Here is a 20,380-nt window from a genome sequence, read left to right as displayed (position 1 = left end):
ATATAACCTTCAGATAAAAACTGTTGACCCAGCTGAGGCTAGGACTGGATCCAGTTGCATCTAGATTCCTCTCTGAGAAGAAGTTTAGAAAGCAAGGGAGTCCTTTCTGAACCTCATAACTCAACAAGAGGTCTTCATAAACCTTGTCCAAAGCTTCCATTCTGCCCATGACTGTGATCCAAAATCATGCACAAAAGCCCTTACCACACTCAGAATAAAATAGTTACAAAACAAGAATGTGCTGTCAATCAGGAAAGCAGTCAAAACAAGGATGAGTTTTACCTGCAGCGTGAAGTTCAGAGACTGGAAAAGACATTCATGGTTTTCCAACTGAACAAAGTTGGAAGCTGCCACAGAATCACCGTAGAAAAATGAAGTAGGGAAGACTTCTCTGTAAGACCAAGATACAAATTTAGTACGCTGAATTTGTGACAAAAATGAAATATATTTGTGTCTAGCTGAATTGCACCCCTTCCTTTCTAGTCATGTGAAATTCTATGGGACCATTTTACATTAATTTATTTTTTGTGATTTGATTTCCTTTTGGCAACATAGTTAGACAACACAAGCAGCATCTCAATCTGACATGGGCTAAAATCCCACCGATGAATCAGATGTCTTTTGATTATTTATCCTTTGTTCTCCTTTCCTATCACAAATCCTCCTTTCTGGAGTCCCTTGGCATGGTTGATTTGCTCAAGTCCCATAGCTTGGATTAATATGGGAAATCATTGCACTACCAAGTTAATCTGAAGAAATAGTATCTAAGAGGAATACTTTAAGTTGCATATTCACTAAAGTAACATTTCAATTTCATTTAACATTTACATAGCATTTCAGGAATAAACAGTTAATTACCTAAGTTTTACTACCTTTATTATTAAACAGATTATTAAGGGAAAGATTAAGAGGGGGATAACCTGCTTTCAACTAGAGTAAAACAGTTCAAGTTTCCTTAACCACTCTTATCATCTAATCACACAGTAAAATGCAGGAGGATTTTATCAGAAATTACTTGGAAGCACAACACAGTGCTTCCTGCAGAAGAGGACTAGGAGTGCTTTAAGCATTGTTTATGACTTCTTTTAATCTCGGGCTTCACCACTATCTGGAAAGGGTCCTGGTGTAATTTCAGACAAACCTTAGTCCTCCCTACTGCCTAAAACTCTGCTTCCTTCCCAGGTTTTCCTTTGGAATCACAGCACTTTGAGACAGGATTTTAACCCTGTTTAAGTACATTTCCTTTTTTCCTGCCTGCATCCTGTGCCAGCGATTGCTAGGGGAAACAGTGAAAGACAGATTTTCTCCTCCCATTTACAGGGTTATGCCAGAAGGCTTCTCCCAAATATGGTACAAGCCATTCTGGGCTATTTATAAGCAGGAATGAAGTTTGCTCCTCTAGATTCAAATGTAGGACAATTAAACTAATAAAACAAGCTTCAAAAATATACTGTCCAAAAAGAAGAATATTACCAATATTACTATGCCTAGGAATGTGCCTCACAGACTAGGGAATAGAGGAAATAAGAAAATAAGCAGAAGCAAATTCTGTTTGTGGAATTAACAGAAAGGCAAACAGCTAGACTTCATCAATCTCCTTAAAATTCCAGAACATTTGACTGCAACCTTTAGCCTGGTGACTCTCAACCATTTCCTTAAAGACATGTCCTAAGGAACAAGATGTAGTTTACTTGTTCTTTTTAAATTTAATTTTAAGGTCCATCATATCTACATCATCACTTGAATTTAAACACAATCACTAAAATACCTACTATAAATGTGATGGTAACTAATTAGCATTATTTAGGAAGTAGTAAAAATGAGGTACAGTCTTGAAATTAATAAAATTTGCAGATATTGAATGAGATTGTCTTAATGATCAGGGAAACAAGGAAAAAGCAATAGTCTGGCTATATGTAAACAAAGAGAAGATGACACTCAGATGTTATTCTTAGGATGATGCTGCTGCTGATTATTATTATTATTGTTGGTTTTGTTTTCATTTGGTGATTGATACTTACCCATTGATGGATGAGTCCACCTCATGCATCAGGGGCACAGACAGGATTAAAGTATTATCATGCAGACATTCAGTGCGTTCTAGGTTTCCACTATGTCAGAAAGGAAAAATAAACATACTGCAAATCGACAGCCTTTGCAGTACATCACAGTTTCACAGTCACCATCTCTCTGCCTTGTACTCTGAGCCTCTGTATTTGAGTGATATCAGCTCCTTAAGAAAGTTCACCCAGCCTTGGAGAGGGCACACACAAAAAGCATGAGTTTTGTGGCTGTGACATGAACAGGCTCATAAAAAAAAAAAAAGTACATTGGAACAAGGTGGGAATTCAAATGTCTGTGGGAAACTACAGCAGCCATCATACAAAGTGGAGAGAAACAAGAACATTTAGACTTCCATGCAAGGGCTCATTTTCTCCCAGTTTGACCACATGTCACATTGTGAGTGACACACCTCACACAGGGTCTTGACTCACCAAATGAATAAATGTTTTCAGTGTACCTGCACTCTACTATAGCACCAATTTTCTGCCACCGCAAGCAGTTTTTTGGGCAAGACTCTTGTAGTGAATTGGCCATAACCTCTCAGCAATTCCACCCTCTCTTTCCCCCTATTCCTGTACTTAGCTGCCAAAATGAAAGCACTTCTACTTTACATTGTGAAAGGCAGTTGCCTCGGCCAGTCATAACCAAATTGAAAAATGGAAAAAAGTGAACAATTAGCTCTCATTTAAGTCAGTTTGTTTCAGTGTGAATACTTTATGTATGAAGTCTGGGAAACGTTCCTGTGATGCCTGTCTAGCACACAAACCTGCAACTATTCTAATTCTGATGATGAGTTGCTTGTTGGGTGACAGCTCAAAACAACAATCTTGAAAGATATGTTATAGGTATTTCCAATATCTTCAGTAGTACTCTGGAATCACTTTTGCCTTGCAGTTCATTGGATTTACTCACAAATAAAACTGGCAAAACAAAATATATGATCATATTTATTTGAGGACGGTATCACTGAGGCAACAGCAGGCAATAACAAGTGATACCATGAAGATTATGAGTTGCTCAGATTACAAAAATAGAGCCTGCTGGCTACATACATGCTTAGCTACAGCTCAGCTTTCTGCCACTAACACATTGCCTATGTCTGCTGATAAAATATGGCTCAGATAGAAAACTGCACAAATTTCACCCCTGGGAAAGAACCCCACTTAATAAAAGCTTTTCCCCTGAATACGCTCACAGAAGAGTCCAAAATTGAGACATTTCTCATGCAACATAAATACCGAGATACTATGGTGGCACACAGAATAAGCAAGTAGAATTCTAGACAGGGTTCATGGATATGTTCTTATCTGTTTCAAATGGAGTAAAGGTACTGTCAGAAAAGGAGAGCACAACTCAGTGAATCTAGCTCTAGAAAAACAGTTCACACCTGGAAGCAAAGAAAAAGGTTTGTTGTTTTTTAAAAAACAGCCAAATAGTGTAAAAGAAATATAATGTGATGCTAATTCTTTCTCCAATTGTTCCAATACTGAACCAGTCTCTTATCACAGATTCTACTGCCAAATTTGCAGCTACGTGGGACAGGCTCAGGTAGACACTTGAAAGGCAACAGTTGCTTTCCCATGACAGCATGACATAGCTTCCCTGACCAGCTATTTCTGTCAGACTAACTCCAGTTCTGTGTGGAAACAATGTCTTCATCTATGGCAGTTTGACTGCAGCACAGGTACTTTCTCTCAATTTCCTTAAACTGACTTTACCTCAGGGCTCCCTGCAACTCTTGTGGTAGAGAGATTTTGTTACACTCATTTGACAGCAAGGGAATTAAGCAATTTGCCCAAAGACACAGATGAAATGAGGATAATCAGCATTGAGAATGGCACTACTCTCTTTGGAGGTTTAGCTCAATCCTTCAAAACGTAACTATTCTCTCTCAACCTTCTACAAGGAGAAACTTTCTTGTAACATCTCTAAGCATGTACTCAATGTGTAACAATTACTGTTTATTTCTTTGCTCATCTAAAGGCACAGACTAGTAGTTCTCATTGGTAGGGCACAGAAATATAAGTGAGATTACAGAAGCAAATTCTGTGCTATACAAGGTTGGAAAACACTGGTTGTGCACATTTAAAGCACTGCTGACCCATCTCTGCACTAACTGGCATTCACCTAGCAGATACTGATGTCTCTGACTGAGAAGCATCACAGGGTCATCTGAACACATGATGAACATCTGATGGAGAATACAACTTCGCTAACATGCAAGACATGGTGATGTGTCTCACTTTCATTGTCTCACACCAGTCCTGTGTGCTGCGGGATCTTGTTCCCACCTACAGCTGCTACTGCAGGGGTGGACTATACCTTGTAAGAGCAATCACTCAGCAGCTGCTACATCTTATCTCTCATCTCTATCTTTTGGTAGAGGTGTCATCCCATTTGGGAGGAGAATTCAGACTGTAGATCCTGATTTGGATACATAAGAATATGAATTTGGCTCATTTACACAGTAAAGGGGAGGAGGAACTAGTCAAACACCCAACACATCAAAGCAGCAGTTCACGGCCAATGTTGCACAGCTGCACATTGGTTCCCATACAGACATTGAAATGCTTGTTCCTGAATCACCCATGCAGTATGCTTCTTCATGGTACATCATCTTAGAAGGCACAAAACATGTGTCACACCTTTTATCCTGCCCAAGACAAAATGCCTATGCATGCACACTTTGCAACACCCTACTTCAATGCCTACCTGAAGTGCTCTTTGGGAAGCACACTATCTAGATGTTTTCCAAGTCTGTCATGGCTCACTGAAGATCCAGAGTGGGGAAAAATAGATACGTGATTTTAGCACCTAACACTGGGATCCTTGACCATCTGATTAAAGCATTTATCTTTTTTGGTTTGCATCCCAGCATGTTTATTTCATTCAAATGCTGGAACAAATGGGTTGGGCTATCTTGTGCTGATCATCAACCGCAACTGAGCTTGATACATGGTCCAAGAGATAGCCACTGAAACACAAGAGCCTTTCAACTGAGAGAATACAGAATGATCCTTCAGAATGTCAACTGCCTGGCAAAGAAAACCTGTGTATGATCCTACCTCATTTTTCAGGAAGCTTCAATACATAGTTTCTCTGCATCACCAAAATCCATGCATTTAGCCCCAGTAATTTAACCTAATTTATGTATCTACAGCTAATATCATGTAATTGTCAAACACACGTAATGCACACTTCATGGAACAAAGAACATCCAAGTCATCTAGACATATAAGGGTCCCCTTACCTTTGGGCAGTGACAAGGAAGGTAAGTGTTTCTTCCTGTCCGGTCAAATGGCTTGTGTCAAAGATCACATTGAACTCATACTGTGCAAAGAAGAAGCCATATTTAGAGACTCAGCATATTGTTTCAAAATGTATTTATTCTGAAACTTTATTTATATTTTACTGGCCTAATTTTACAAAAGTGGCATATTTTGATATGTGTAAGAGCACTTCTACTGCAAATAACCTTAAAAGTCTTAGTAATTGTGTTTGCCTTCACATACTATATAGTTTGGGTTTTCCTTCATTAAGAGAAGACCTTTACTAGAATTGCCATTCAAAGATATTTCTTGAATATCTGCCTGAGAATGAGTCTTGCAGAGCAGGAGGATCACTGCCTGAAACTACATCTCTATGTTATTTGTTGATTAAGAGATCTTTTGGAGGAATAAAGGCCACGCCACAGGCCTGCACTTGGAGTCTTGGAGCAAGTGGTTCAAGCTAAAGCAGCATTCAGGACACACATCATAATGGGTGAAAACAGGTGCTAATTTTGAAATAAGAATTTTACTTTGGTGGATTACTTCTCCATGTAATTTTTCTGCCTAACTCCAAGACTTTGGCCAAGTGAAACAGTGTCCAAATCCATTGTAATTTCAATGGCTTACATTCTTATATTCTAGATAATATTTTACTACTGCATGTGTTTTTTCAATTCCATTTAAAGTATTTTTTATTTTTTCAAAATAGCACAAAAGAGTCAATTATAAAAACTTTTATATTGGGTCAAAGGATACATCAATTCAAATGGAAAGGATTTGCTTTTGAAATGGAAACTTTCTGAAAAATTTCAGACTCATTTTTTTCAAGTCATCCTTAAGTTATTCCTCATTTTCTCACCTTTCTAGGCTGGTCATTTATATAGACCATTTTAGTGGCAGAAAGAACCCATCTGGATTTTTTAATGTGATAGAAGACAAAAAACTCACACAGGCAACATAAGTAAGACAGAGAGTCCTTTTCTAATTTTTTGCAGAGGAAATATGTAGTTTTTCTAAGGCTGCAACTTTTGCACCATTTTTCAAAGCCATTTTACTGCAGTGCCCAGAGCACTGTCATTGGCCCTGTCTGGTGGGAAAAAGGATAGCTAGTCTCTGTAACTGTGAAAGGCTTGGATATCTGGCTTAGCAAGCTAGAGAAAGTATCAATCACAGACATTTAACAGAGCAGTTGGCTTTGCAGCCACTCTTTGAGACACAGGTAAATGGACCAATATTCTGCAAATGCAAATATCACAAAATTACCCCAGATTTGGATCTCATGAAAGGAAATCCCACACTGCACTTGAGGAAATCTGACTCCAGTAACTCACAAGCAATGCCCAGCTCCTCCTGCAAGAAAACAAAAAAGACCATGAGATTACAGATTTGGGGGGGGAAGAAGATTGCTAAGAAACACCAACATGATAAAACACTATGAAAATTAAATATTTCTCATCATAGCACTGTGTTGTACTTCCTTATTTCACATTAGTCAGACCAGCATTGGGAAGAAGACAGCGATAAGAAGCTTGCTCTAAGAGATAGATCATGAGGAAATACTGTGTGACTAAACACATTCGAGTCAGGGAGTCAGCCCAAATCCTTGGATAACTCAGTTATTCCCTCCTTTTATTAAAAGAAAGCTTTCAAATGATCAAGAATGTAGGTTTTCTAAGGTAGTTTTTCCAGGTACCTGCACCACGAGGAGAGAACAGTGTTGGGAGACAGTGACCAAACCATGAGACACACAGATGCAGAAGAGAAAGTTAATCTGGTTCTGGTGACATTCAGTGCCCTGATCTCTTGCCCTGGTCCACAAGATGAGTCATGCTGGTATGGATACTAACCTTTAGTGAGACAAGGCATAGATAAAGAAGAGGAATGAGCATCTCCTCATGCTAAACATTGCCTGTGGACAGTCAATAATTCAAATGCAAAATGTTAGAACAGCCCTATACTGCTTGAGTGGTGACTCCACTACAACAGAAATTCTTCTGGTGAATGGAGTGTTTCATTGCTCCATAAAATAAGTGCCTAGCTCCAGATGAGCACATTCCCATTACAAGATTATCAGGGAACAGTTTAATACTCTGCCACTGTGGACAAGTTCATGTCACTAAACTTTAGGAGTGTGATTCAGATCTGGAGTCTTGCTTTGAAAAGCCTACACAGCAAGTGACTGCTATGTGATTTACATGTCACTGTTCCCATGGTAATAAAAGGATGTAGAAAACAGTTCAGCAGACCAAATGCAGATGTTTAATTTAGACTGGGCTGGATACCTCTCTAGGCCCTACTGTTGATTATAGCATCACCTGAACTATACTGCTTATGGTATGTGCTATAATACAAATACCTAAATTTTAGAGATCTCATTCTATAAATTAATTTCATTCCAGATATGCAGCTGACAATCTCTTTGCTACAGAACATAAAATTTATTTTACCTATTTTCACTGTTTACTGCAGTTTGCAAAGCAAAATGTACATGCTCATGTACATTTCCTGAGTTACTTCAAATATGCACTTAAAAGTTACATTCTCAGCTGGAACAAGAACAAGTGGAAGGAGCTTCTTGAACCACACACTTGAGTTATAGGCATCTCCAGGAAATGCCTCTCTGTCTTTCACATTCTGACCTAAGCACAACATTAGTGCTCTACAGATATTTAGCTTCAAAATCATGGTTCAAATCAGGGCACATATTTCTAGAAAATGATAGATCAAATACTATCTTTCTTACCTGACTTGGACAGTATTTCACTGGTTTCATGAGAAGCAAAAATAATGTAAGGAGAAAATCAGTGCACACCTTGAGATATCTAATGGAGTGACATTACTGCAATACTTCTAAAATGCCAGAGGAGTGGCCTTCCCATTCAGTTTCTCTACGGATTTGTTTCCTTGCAATCTTTAGTAGACTTCCATTTCTGGAAATATGAAAGATGGCACTGCTTAGCAAATCAAATATCTAGCATCAGTATTACAAGCTACCATCCACATATGTGATAGATTTTCTGCTCTAAAATGAACACAAAATAGAAAAACAAGTGCTTAATGGGCAAAACATCCCTTTCACTAGCCTTTTCCTCTCAGGAATCTGGAAGGTTCTCCAGTTCTATGAGAGTGATCGAGAGAACACAAAGTCGGCAGCTGCATAACCAAATGAAAAATTTCACACCTGTTTAAACCAAAACCATTCTCAGTTCTGGGTCATTCAAATGTCCCTTGCTAACTGGGGCAAACGATGAACTCTCTTCCAACAATGCATAGCCTGTGGTCTGTCAAGAAGTGTTTCTAATTACATAGCTGTCCACTATGGTGACAGCGACCAAACAGACCCAAGAAGCTGTCTCCTCTCCTCAAGGCCATATCCCTTCAGAGATGCCAAAGACCAGGATAATTGAAAGAACCTTCATACTATTAACAGAAGAAGAGCACTCCTTCTTCATACATTGATGCCTTTACAGACCAGACAGCAGGCAGGCAGATGCCCATGGTTTTATTGGCCGTAAAAGGAAATTACAAGATAATGTTGAATTCACTGGTTTTCCTTATTGTTGCTTGGAACAGTTTAATGAATGCAGGAAAATTTACTTGAATGACTTTCTGGCTTCATTACATACTGTCCAGTTTAATGATTAATATTAATACTACATTACTGAAGTTGAGAGTGAAGAGTATGAAAAAGTTATTCTCTGAGAGGGTAGTCAATCAGCAACAGGCTCTCCAGGAAAGTGGTCAGGGCACCAAACCTGTCTGAGCTCAGAAAGTATCTGGACAATGCTCTAGGTTATATGGTTTTATTAGGAGTCCCATGAGGAGCTGGGAGTTGGATTTAGTGATCCCTATGGATCCCTTCCAACTTGAGTGATTCTAGTAATGGTGTACAATAAAACTTTTCAATGCTAGGGAACAGCAGAAATGAGTTTGGCTTCCATCATACTGGTTCAGCCTCCCACAAATTTATAAATTAAAGGCTACCCAGAAAACTTTTCCCATGGACTTCTTGCCTTGCTCTGTGATTAAGATGGAGAAGCTCAGCTAATGAGTAAATATTTTGGTTTTCCTTCACTGCTCACTGTTTAGCTTCAGGCTTCAATTTCAGTGTGCTGTTCTGGAGGGAGAGAAAATTGTTTCTTTATGTGTTTTCCTATGGGGGTCAGCTCTCTAAACTCAATTTTCACACTGTTCCAGGAGGCTGAAGGTTTGGTGCTGCCTTATCTTACAAATAGGGAACAGCAGTGCAATTCAAGGCTTACAGAAACTGCAGACACCACTTCTTGCTGATGGATGTTAGGTCATGCTTTTGATGAGCAATGCTTCTCTATGATTATACAGCCCATTTGAAAAACTCAGCTTACTGCATGAGCTTGATAGCAGTTCCTAGGTTGCATAGAAAATATCACCAAAAGGGTTGGCTGTTTCCCTTCCAACATGACAGTGTGAAGCTTTATCTGGAAAACTTTCTTTCTGCAACTTTTCGGAGTGTTACATACTCTTAGTCAACCAGATAAATACTCAGATAATTAGTCAAATAACTGTATTATGACTTCATCGCAAATGTTGACCTAGTTATGAGAAATATGAAGCTCAGGCTGGCTCACAGTCTGTGTCTCAAAGTTCTTTACCACAGAAAGGAAAGGTTCCTCATCATTATAACATGAGCAATGAAACACACAAGTTCAAGACATTGAAACTTCCTCAGCCTCATCTTGACTTCCCATTTTCAAATTAGACCCCATATGGGTTTTTTCCCCAGGTGAGTTTTGCATACCTGGTATGGGATGACTTACTGGCTAGCCAGTACAACCTGACCATTCTCTCTCTCACTTATGTCCAACCAAAACCCTCCAATCTTCCTGAGCCTGATCTGGCAGTTCATATAATTATATCTGGGTTTTACTTTTCCCAACATCATTCATTTACTTCCCAAAAGTAGAACGACTCCTCTGAATTGATGTTGGCCTTGGCACCAACGCAGAGTCATCACTTCACTTCCTCAACTTTCTCCCCACTCATCTCCACCCATGACTGGTTGCAAGTTCCTGGCCTAAAACATCTCCTTAAGTTATCTTCCCCAGCCCATTATCTGCCCTTCAACACTGGTACTCCAATACCAGGCTTTTATCTATCTGACAACTCTTCTACCATATTATGACTATCAGCAAAAGCAAACATTCATATAAGTACAGGTAATTTGTGTTATTTTGCATTCACCATGTTCTCACAGAGAAGGTGTGAATTCAACTATTCTAACACTCATTTATGACCTGTTTGCTCTTCGCTTCTCTAAGCGCACAACCTACAAGTAGATACTGCATCTGCAACGTCACTAAGAGATGCAACAGAACAATACTAAATATGAAAAGGATATTCCAGATGTGGCTCTCAACAGAAAGTGATAACAATCTCTGAACTTAAGGTAATTTATGTATTGTGTTGAATACTGCTGACTGTCTGTGCTAGAGTTCACATCATACTGTTAGCATTCAAAAACACATAATCACATAAGCGATTATATGTGGTGCTTTTATTAAGAGCTCTGGGAATCGGGGTATTAGAACCCAAATCTGATTCTGACCATACATCCGAGATGATCATGTTTTTATACTCTATTGTTATATAACCTTCATGTTAATTATTAAACTTATATTGTTCTATTGTATACATAGATTTCAGCTAAGCATAGCCCCCCTTTAAATTTCCAACATAGTTTCTCATTATTCCTCTTATGATTATATAATAATTATATATAATTACTAAACAATCATCACATCTAACAATTGTATCATTTATCATACTGCTTACGCAGGTGCAGTGATCTGAGAAAATACAAAGCCTTTTCAGAGTTCTATCTTTAACATTTTCCAGGGCTCCACTATCAATACTTTTAAAAACTGTTCTGATTGCCTGTTATTTCTTAAGGAACTTTTGATTAAAACCACCAATGAAAGGCATTGAAACCTCATTAATGAATTATTAAAATAATCTGTATATTTTTAAAAGGGAAAAAACCTCAAGTTGCTAGAAAATACATTTGTCAGCAGTTTATATTTCTCTTTCCTTAGCTATACTCAAATTAAAGGTCTTTTTATATTGTTGTTATTTAAACTGAAAAAATCCTCTTCACAAATCTTGGGTACTAGCGCATACATTCCAGAACCGATGAGAAAATGTCCTGGAAGTCTTGTGTTGTTGGCAGAACACTCCTGTTTTGAAGATGTTGAAAATTTACTTAACTTGTTCAGATATTTTTTTTTTTGTGATGCTGCTTGTTTTCCAAAGGATACAAGATCAGAATAACAAGAGTGAATTCCAAGGAACCCTGCATCTGTTGTCAGAGTACACACTCTTGTAACTGCCTTTCTTGCTGTTAGTAGTTTTCTTGTTCTATGGTGCCTGTCTGTGAACCAGTGCACTTAACACTACAGAGGATCATGAACAGTATCTTCGTCCAAGAAGTCTTAAAATAAATTTCCCGAGAAAATATCACAAGAGAGGACTACTTGCACTGTCCACCTCATGCTATGCTAAGTCTCAAAAGTTAGGTACTATGCATCTACCTACTATATCCTCTCTGGATAGGCTTTATAACTATCCCCACTACCTATTTGGAAATTCTCTGACCTGCACCAAAGGTAGAGGCTTACACTGGGCACTGGGAAAATTTGCTAAATTTGTACCATTTTTTATTCTCATCATGGACCCTGACTAAAAGGCATACCTATTCCTCAGTAATTTCAATGTGAACTTTTTGTGAGAAGGGATACTTTCTCAAATGACAATTTAGATGAACATCTGGATGTTTTGTTCCACACAACAGGAAAATTATATAGACCTGCATTTTAAGATCTTCTTACTTTTGGGAGATATCACAAAACATATGCCTGCTCACAGCTGGTAATCTGCTTTCTACATACATGTCTTGCAAAGCTGGGTAGAACAAACATGTCAGGAACCTAAAATAAAGACTCATCTCTTTGATGATGTTTGAAATTATTCCTTTAAATCACTCTTCATGATCTTGGTCTAAGCCCTTCAGTTGTGCTATCAACAGCTCATGGGTTTCTCTAGGGTTTGGAAAGCAAAACTTTTATTTTGTTCCTACTTATCTCTCCCTGCCTCTCCCTGCCTCTCCCTTCCTTCGGGCGTTCAGGATATAAAGATGTACCAATTAATTTAACAGCCACCTCCTCAATATACTAATGTACTTTCTTTCCACAGCAATTGAGGTACAAAAGTTATCCACATATGTGGTCACAGTTATCCACATATGTAGTCCAATTAGAGATGCCTGAGGTCATAAAAGACTAGGGATTTTTTTCAGACAAAAGGTCTGGCTCTGACTGTGTTTCCTTATGACTGACAACAAGTACAGCTCAGAGTAATTTAATCTTAGAGGGCCCCTCATGCACATACAGCTTAGTTGTTCTAATACAAAATTCCACAGATACCACACTTTCCTCTAAAATAGTGCTTTGTAGGATATTTTAAAACTGCAAGAACACAAAGAGGATTAGTGTACTACTGACTGGGAACCCACTGGCACTGTGCAAGAATTCAAGATCATCTGAAATCACTGAAATGGCGTGTCTGATCTACCTCAGATACATCATAGAATTTGCTCTGATTGTCATCCTCGAAAGCCCTTTAAGCCTCTCTTTTTCTTCAGGTAACTAGCAGTCTGATGTCTGCTTTGTGTCTTTGTCAGCAGTACTCTCTGGTAGCTGAGCAGACAATATTTCCTCCATGTTTCTGGGCTGGAACTTGCCAGCACAGACCTTCCCCAACTCCAATCCACAGCCAACGCCAAAGGCAACAGAAATTCACTTTTGCTTGGAAATCTCATTACCTCACAAACTGAGCCTGCAGCCTTGGGGTTTGATTTTTCTTCTTTCATGAGTTTCAAATGCACTAAGCCTTCAAACAACTACTGCCATCAGTACCCGACTCTCTCAGTACTGCACAACCCATGGATTGGACGGGGGGAAGCACAGGGAGAGTTGTGCACTGAGAGTGTCAGGATGCACTGCTTCTCTGAGGCCAGCTTCTTAGGCAGTGGAGATAGCACTCAGTGGCATCAGGCCACCTGGAAAAGCCACAGTGTCCCTCGTGAACAGTGAGTATATATTGTAAGCTGGGGAAAAAAATCATCCTTTTACTGATAGTAACTCTGAAGGCAGACTGCAGTAGTTAGCACAGGTGGCTGTAGCTGACAAAGCAGTCATGGGTCTAGGAAACATTTTCATATGAATTTCAAGGAGTTTCTCTCAGAGTGAAAATCCCATGAGTTCTGTTCCACTTTATGGGAATATAGTTTACTTGGCAACTTCAAGCAAGCACTTTGTGGTTAGAAGCTCTTCTGTGTATAACTCTCCACTTGCCAAAGCAAAGCGGGAGACAGAATCAGAAGGAGGAAAAAGTTGTTCATGATGGAAAGAAATTAAGATGGCTTTACTCTTTTAACATAACAGCTCTGGATCTCAAGCTTCAAACATTTATTCTCTTGTAAGTAATTTCCAAACACAGGAGGAATGCAAGTAACAATGTGAATCACATGAAGGCCAAATCAACAATAAACCAGCATCAATAGCAACTGTAATTTAATATAGTTAAACATTACTTGATAGAAAAAGTATTACAGAGAGGGAGTTATAGACTCAATACAGACTTGCTCATCAAGACCTTGTAATGAAGCTAGCATTTATCTAACCTCTTAAATGCAATGATTAAAGAATATTGGACATCACATCAAATTATAAAATGGAATAAAAGTATATTTTGTGTGTACCATAAAGGTCTGTTTTAAAGATGTCACAGGGACTGAAGGTCTTCCTTTATTTTCAACACATAGATATTCCCCTAACAAGCCACATCAAGAAATACGAATGTCACACACTATAAATTCTGTGAACTGCTGTTTCACCAATTGACCCTCGCCATCCGAATGCTTAACGAGCAAGCAAAACTACATCCCTGAGTATGCTGACATTCACACAACCAAATCTTCATATGACATCTGGATCTGTATACTAATAATAAATTGATCCTTTGATTCATTACCAGAAAATAAACTTGAAAGAGGGTTGGGGAACCTCAACAGTTGTTTCAGAAAAAGAACTAGAGAGGAGAATGAAGTTTCCTTTGGCATTAGGGAGAAATTTCTTGTCCTATTCCATGATCTCAGTAGTAAATGCTGTAGGCACATCCCACTCTGAAACCCAGCAACCCTGACTTGAAACATCTTGGATTTGCTCCTTATTTTGAGAAAATGTCTATTTCTGTATTATTAATTAAAGCCTCTTACCTCTCCTTCTCATCCCTGGATGGAACCTATTTTACAGATATCTTACTGATCCCAGCCAACACAGGAAATATTTGAGTAAAAAGGGAAAGACAAAAACTTTTCTATTTACTAGATACTTCCAACTCTCTCTCACTCATAAACTTTTATCTTAACTTGTGAAAAGCTATTGCAGCAAATTTTTAAAGCATAGCACCTCAGAAGCTGAAGAGACAGCATAAATTGTTCATTCAGCTCAAGTGATTAGGCCCCAAAACAATTTTCAGAAGCAGTCAACAAAACCAATCATATTTTTGTTCCTCCTATCTTTTAAGGGATGTGCAGGGCATGTGGTGGAACTGTAAGGAGAAATGGGGATCTGGTGCCACAGTGAGAAATTCCACCTCCTTTGCTGCCACACTCTCATTTTAACAGACCAATTAGATGTACATTGACTTTCACTGTACTACGCCAGCTAAATATTTCTTTTTCCTGCTTGCTGACTGAACTGCTGAATTTAATTTTTTGAAGAAAACAATACAGGAAACATCACCAAGATACATTGTCCCCATAGAGCTGTTAGGTCAGCTGACTCTCATTCACTGTGAGGATGGCCACATTTCAACTACGCTGTTTGGCCAGGCTTGACTCTATGACCCATTCCCATATGTGTTTAAGTACAGCTACACATTTCTCCACTTGGAAAATACTTAGAATCATAGAATCATAGAACCATTAAGGTTGAAAAAGACCTCTGATATAATCAAGTCCAACCTTTGGTCAAAAAGCCACCTGGTAGACTAGACCATGGCACTAAGAGCCACATTCAGCTGTTTCTTGAACATCTGCAGGGATGGTCATTCTACCACCTCCCTAGGCAGTCCATTTTAATGTTTAACAACTGTGAAGAAATTCTTCCTGATGTCCAACCTGAACCTTCTATGGCACAGCCTGAGGCACTTCCTCTTGTCCTGTTGCTGGTTTCCTGAGAGAAGAGTCCAACCCTCACCTCCTTCCAGGTAGTTGTAGAACATAATAGGGTCACCCTCGAGACTCCTTTTCTCCAGACTAAACAACCACAGCTCCCTCAGCCACCTCTCATAAAATGTGCTCCAGACCCTTCAAACAGCTTTGTTATTCTTCTCTGGACATGCCCTTTCTTGTAATCAGGGGCCCAGAAATGGACACGACTTGAGATGTGGCCTCAGCAATGCTGAGTACAGAAGGACAAACACTTTCCTGGTCCTGCTGGCCACATTATTGCCAGGATAGCTCAGGATGCCATCGGCTTTCTTGGTCACCTGAGGACACACTGGCTCATGTTCAGATCCTGTCAAACCAGCACCCACTGCCCATTTTCCTCTGGGCAGTTTTCCAGCCACTCTTCCCCCAGCCTGTAGTGATGCATGGGGTTGTTGTGACCCAAGGACAGGACTTGGATCTTGATGTCAGCGCATCAATCCAGCCTGTCCAGAACCCCATGCAAATCCTGTCTACTCTCCAGCAGATCAAAACTCCCTCCTAATCTGGTGTCATCCACAAATTTACCGAGGGTGCACTTGTCCTAGGTTACAATATAAAGATGTATTCTATTCTCATCCTCAAGAGCTGCTGAAACCAGGAGGGGCATAGTTTTTTCCTTATCTCTTGTTAATGGGCCCATCAATGTCTTGACTCCTGACTCAGAGATAACTCCCTCTGGGAGACATTTCTGTTTAAGGGGAAATCAAGGGCCTACCGCATGACTCAGAATGATATCAGCCCATTGTGAGATGCTCTGCCCAGGGGGGGGGAGCTAAGCATCCCCAGCTGGATATAATCTGGGTTTTGGGACACCACAAGCAGCCCTTACCCACTGGGTTCCAGAGGACAAGAGCTACCAGATCTTTTCTACAGGATGACCACTTCAACAAGAGCATTTAATCTGGACTGCTACCACCACCCTAACTAGCAGGGTGTCAGGTTGTATTCTGACTCTGTCAGTGGTTTTTCTTTTGTACTATTGCATGTATTTTTTTTTTCCTTTTCCTAATAAATTGTATTTCTGACTTGGAGTCTCTTGCTGGTTTTGCTATCAAACCAGAAGAGCACTCAAGTCCCCTCATTCAGATCATCATACTGAACAGGACAGGTCCCAATATTGAGATCTGGGGAACACCACTAATGACTGGCTGCCAACCAGATGTGCCACCATTGACCACCAGAAAAATGGATACTTATGAACAGAATGGGAAAATCCATGATCCACATAAACCAAAGCATGACAAAAAGGCAGTATCTTATCATCAATTAGTAATGTACTATCAGTTTGCCAATCAAGACAAAACCTTTGTTCATAACACTTTGAAGACATGTCTTTTAAAAGCATTGCACTGGCTAGCAAACACACCAATATAGTACCAAGCATAAGGCAACTTCTATGTGCTAAACCATGTCCTCCAAGTTCCACATACAAAACCACAGAAAAATTGGTTTTTTCCCATAGTAAAACTAAGGGGAAAATCAGTTTGACTCCACAGTGATGTATTTAAAAAGCAATCATATGAACTAGTACACAAAGTATCTCTGACACATATTAGGCTAAATTCAGAAGTGATTGAAATTGTACTATTCCCACAAAAAGGCTTTTCTCTATAAAACTGCAGAAAATTTGTTTGATTAAATGCCTGTTCAGACATGATCTAATTATCCAGAAAACTTAAGACTCAAGAATAAGAATGTGCAGTTATACACTGTTCCTGTATTCTTCATACCCTGACATGTATATCCAAAATATATATGCTGTTGAAATCTGTCAAATGTATTGCATTTGATTACACCTTTATTTGAAGGAATTGTGGATGAACTTGTATTTTTTTAATCTTCATTAGTCCCTCATAGGATTATTAATGTAAGCTTAATAACAAGAGTGCATTCTTGTGTGTATGAGTCCATGCTCTCCAAAAACCCAGGGAAGAATCAGACAAGGAAATCATTGGGAGAAGAAAGGGCTCTGGGGTAAGCTTTCCTTCATCTCACATATATCTACACATGTAGATATATGTATACATGTATACATATATCACACATATATATTTCACACTATTAAATTGTGGCTGCATGCACTATTAACACAGATATTGTTTTTTAATTATTACTCTAGTGGTTTGATCCTGGCTGGATGCCAGGTGCTCACCAAAGACTACATCACTACCCTCCTCAACAGGGCAAGGGAGAGAAAATACAACATACGGTTGATGTCTTGAATAAGGACTGGGAAAGATCACTCATTGATAACCATCACCAGCAAAACAGACTCAACTCTGAGGAAATTATCAAGTAGGGAAGTCAGTTGAATTTACTACAAATCAAAATTGGAGAAGGATAATGAGAAGTAAAACAAACCTTAAAAAAACCTTCTCTCTACTCTTCCCTCCTTGCTGGGCTCAAGCTCCTGCTCTCCAAGCAGCACAGGGAGATGGGGAATGGGAGTTATGGTCAGCTCATCACATGCTGTTTCTGCTGTTGTGTCCTGTTTCATGCCTTAAGTTTTAGCTTTCATATTTTCCAGATTCTGGACTGCATTAGTATATAACTCTGAACTTCATATAAAATGTTAGCAAGTTCTCTTCACAGTTTAGTTTGACAAAACAATCCTTTTCCAGTCCAAGAACCAGGGACACCATTGCAGCTTCAGGCCCAGAAACTATAAACAGTGAATTGAGGAGAGCAATCTGGGAGGATGGGTATTCATAATATGAAGCTGTAATTGGAAAATTAACCCCAATATATAAATGGACCAAAACTTATAAAAGTGTGAAAATGTGTGACCGGTCATCCATCCTGGGTGTAGCCATGGCCAGGCTCTTGTGCTGCCCAAGGTGTATCCTTCAAAGGCCTTCTTTAATAAATACCTACTTTAATCCTTTCACACTGTCTAGCCTCGGTTCTAGGTAGCCTCTCAAGGCATCATGCTCAGGAAAGAAGTCCTTCCGCTGCTACAGGATGGGGTTCCTCCTACAGGAGAATGTTCTTTATGAAGTTCTCCAACATGAGTCCTCATGGGCTACAGTTCTTCACCAACTGCTCCTGCATGGGTCCCTTCCACTGTGTGCAGTCCTTCAAACCATCTGCTGCAATTGTGGGTCCCCCACAGGGTCACAAGTCCTGCTCCAGTGTGGGCTCCTTTCTCCATGGGTCTGCAGATCCCTGGCAGGAGACTGACCAAGCATGGGTTTCCTAGGGGGTCACAGCCATTTGGGCATCTACTTGCTCCAGTGTGGGGCACAGCTGCTTCACCATGGGCTGCACAGAAATCTCAGCTCTGGCATCTAGAGCACTTCTTGTCCCTCCTTCTCCACACACTTTGGTGTCTGCAGAGTTGCTCCTCTCATATGTTCTCACTCTTCTCTGGCCACAATTACTTCTGCATGGTAACTTTTTTCCTGCTTAAATATCTTACTGCAGATGTGTTACCACCATCTCAGACTGCCTTGGCCTTGACCAGCAGTGGGTCTGTTGTGGAGTCAACTGACATACAGCAGCTTCTTTGAGAAGCCACTCCTATAGCTCTCCCTGCTACCATGTAAATCCAATAGTTATACACATTTTTATTCGACAACAAAAACATATTTTTAGAACATACTGTTCCAAAAATTAAAAACAGGAAACAAAAGGCAGAAATCAAACAAAATAGCCAATTTTTTTTTCTAGTGGTACTTGGGAAAGCATGCATAATATATGCCCAGATATACTGTAAGACAAACTTCTGTGTATAAGGCTTCAGTTATAATGAATATTTGTGTATTCAACTGCAACACAACTATTGACTCTTAGTATTACAATGAAATGCCTAAACTCACAATGAGTTCAAGAAATAAATTCAAGTATCATCGATTACACGAAGTCTGAAAAAGTAAATTAAAACCCTTACAAATAATTTAACAAATCCTCCCAAACTCAAATACTCTAAACCCAAATACATAATGAGGAATACAGTCAATAAAATCAAGCCTTACCCTACCCTTCTGATCTTTCCATCCTTCACTGGTAGTAATTTTCAAGTGTAAAGAATAACATTAAGGTAATAACACTGCTAACGAGTTTGGCACTGGACATTTTCCTGGAATTTGTAAATCTTAGCTTAACATAAAATTCCCCAGCAACCAAAGCCAAATCTGATATCCCAGGAAATGCCTCCTTGAAACACATATGCTCGGGGATTTTGGTCTTTCAGAAACTCAGACACAGTGTGCATCTTCCCCAAAAACCCTTCTAACATCATGAATACCTTGAAAACTAGGGACAATGCTGAAATGTGAAAGTATAACCCATTACCTACCACAACTGGATATTGAAAAAGACTTATTTAAAATATATTTTTCTTTCTATAAAATAAAATTTTAGCAGATCATTTGTAAGGCTTTATGATGTACCACACTACTTTATAGAGCAGTTTTTTAATGCACTTCTCCTTTTTTCTTGCTAAGTGGAATTCACCGTGTCTGCAGATTGTTATGGCCAGAAGTCATGTGCAGGATTTCTGGCCTCCTCCCAAAGGTAGGCTGCAAAAGCGCTGCCATCTAGGAATGTGCCTGGCTCAGCATCCCTGCAGCTTGCCTGGGTGGGGGGTCCACAGTGAGGAGGTGGTCTCCTGCTCACCCCCAGAGCCTGCAACGAAGCCAGCTGAAATACTTCTCACTCTTCCTTCCTGCTGTGCTCCATGTCTCTGGTTTTGATGAAATGCCACAGGAAGCTCCCTCTCAAAAAAACCAAAAACCAC

The 20,380-nt window shown here is 39.4% G+C and overlaps 1 protein-coding gene across 2 annotated transcripts in view; it reads right to left on the bottom strand.

Annotated features, from left to right (window-relative positions):
* The window catches only part of ITGA9 (integrin subunit alpha 9), a 210,299-nt gene that overhangs the window by 54,623 nt on the left and 135,296 nt on the right, over window positions 1–20,380 (bottom strand). For both annotated transcript variants that reach the window (XM_063158715.1, XM_063158707.1), the window contains exons 19-22: window positions 6,597–6,683; window positions 5,315–5,394; window positions 2,022–2,111; window positions 283–391 (exon numbers count right to left, since the gene is read on the bottom strand). In XM_063158715.1, the coding sequence (XP_063014785.1) occupies window positions 283–391; window positions 2,022–2,111; window positions 5,315–5,394; window positions 6,597–6,683 (366 nt within the window). The remainder of the gene's footprint in view (window positions 1–282; window positions 392–2,021; window positions 2,112–5,314; window positions 5,395–6,596; window positions 6,684–20,380) is intronic.

This window comes from Melospiza melodia, chromosome 1, assembly GCF_035770615.1.
Source record: "Melospiza melodia melodia isolate bMelMel2 chromosome 1, bMelMel2.pri, whole genome shotgun sequence".
NCBI classification, from domain to species: Eukaryota; Metazoa; Chordata; class Aves; order Passeriformes; family Passerellidae; genus Melospiza; species Melospiza melodia.
Note: the sequence above shows the minus strand (reverse complement) of the source record. Positions and strands in the feature narration are given on the sequence as shown.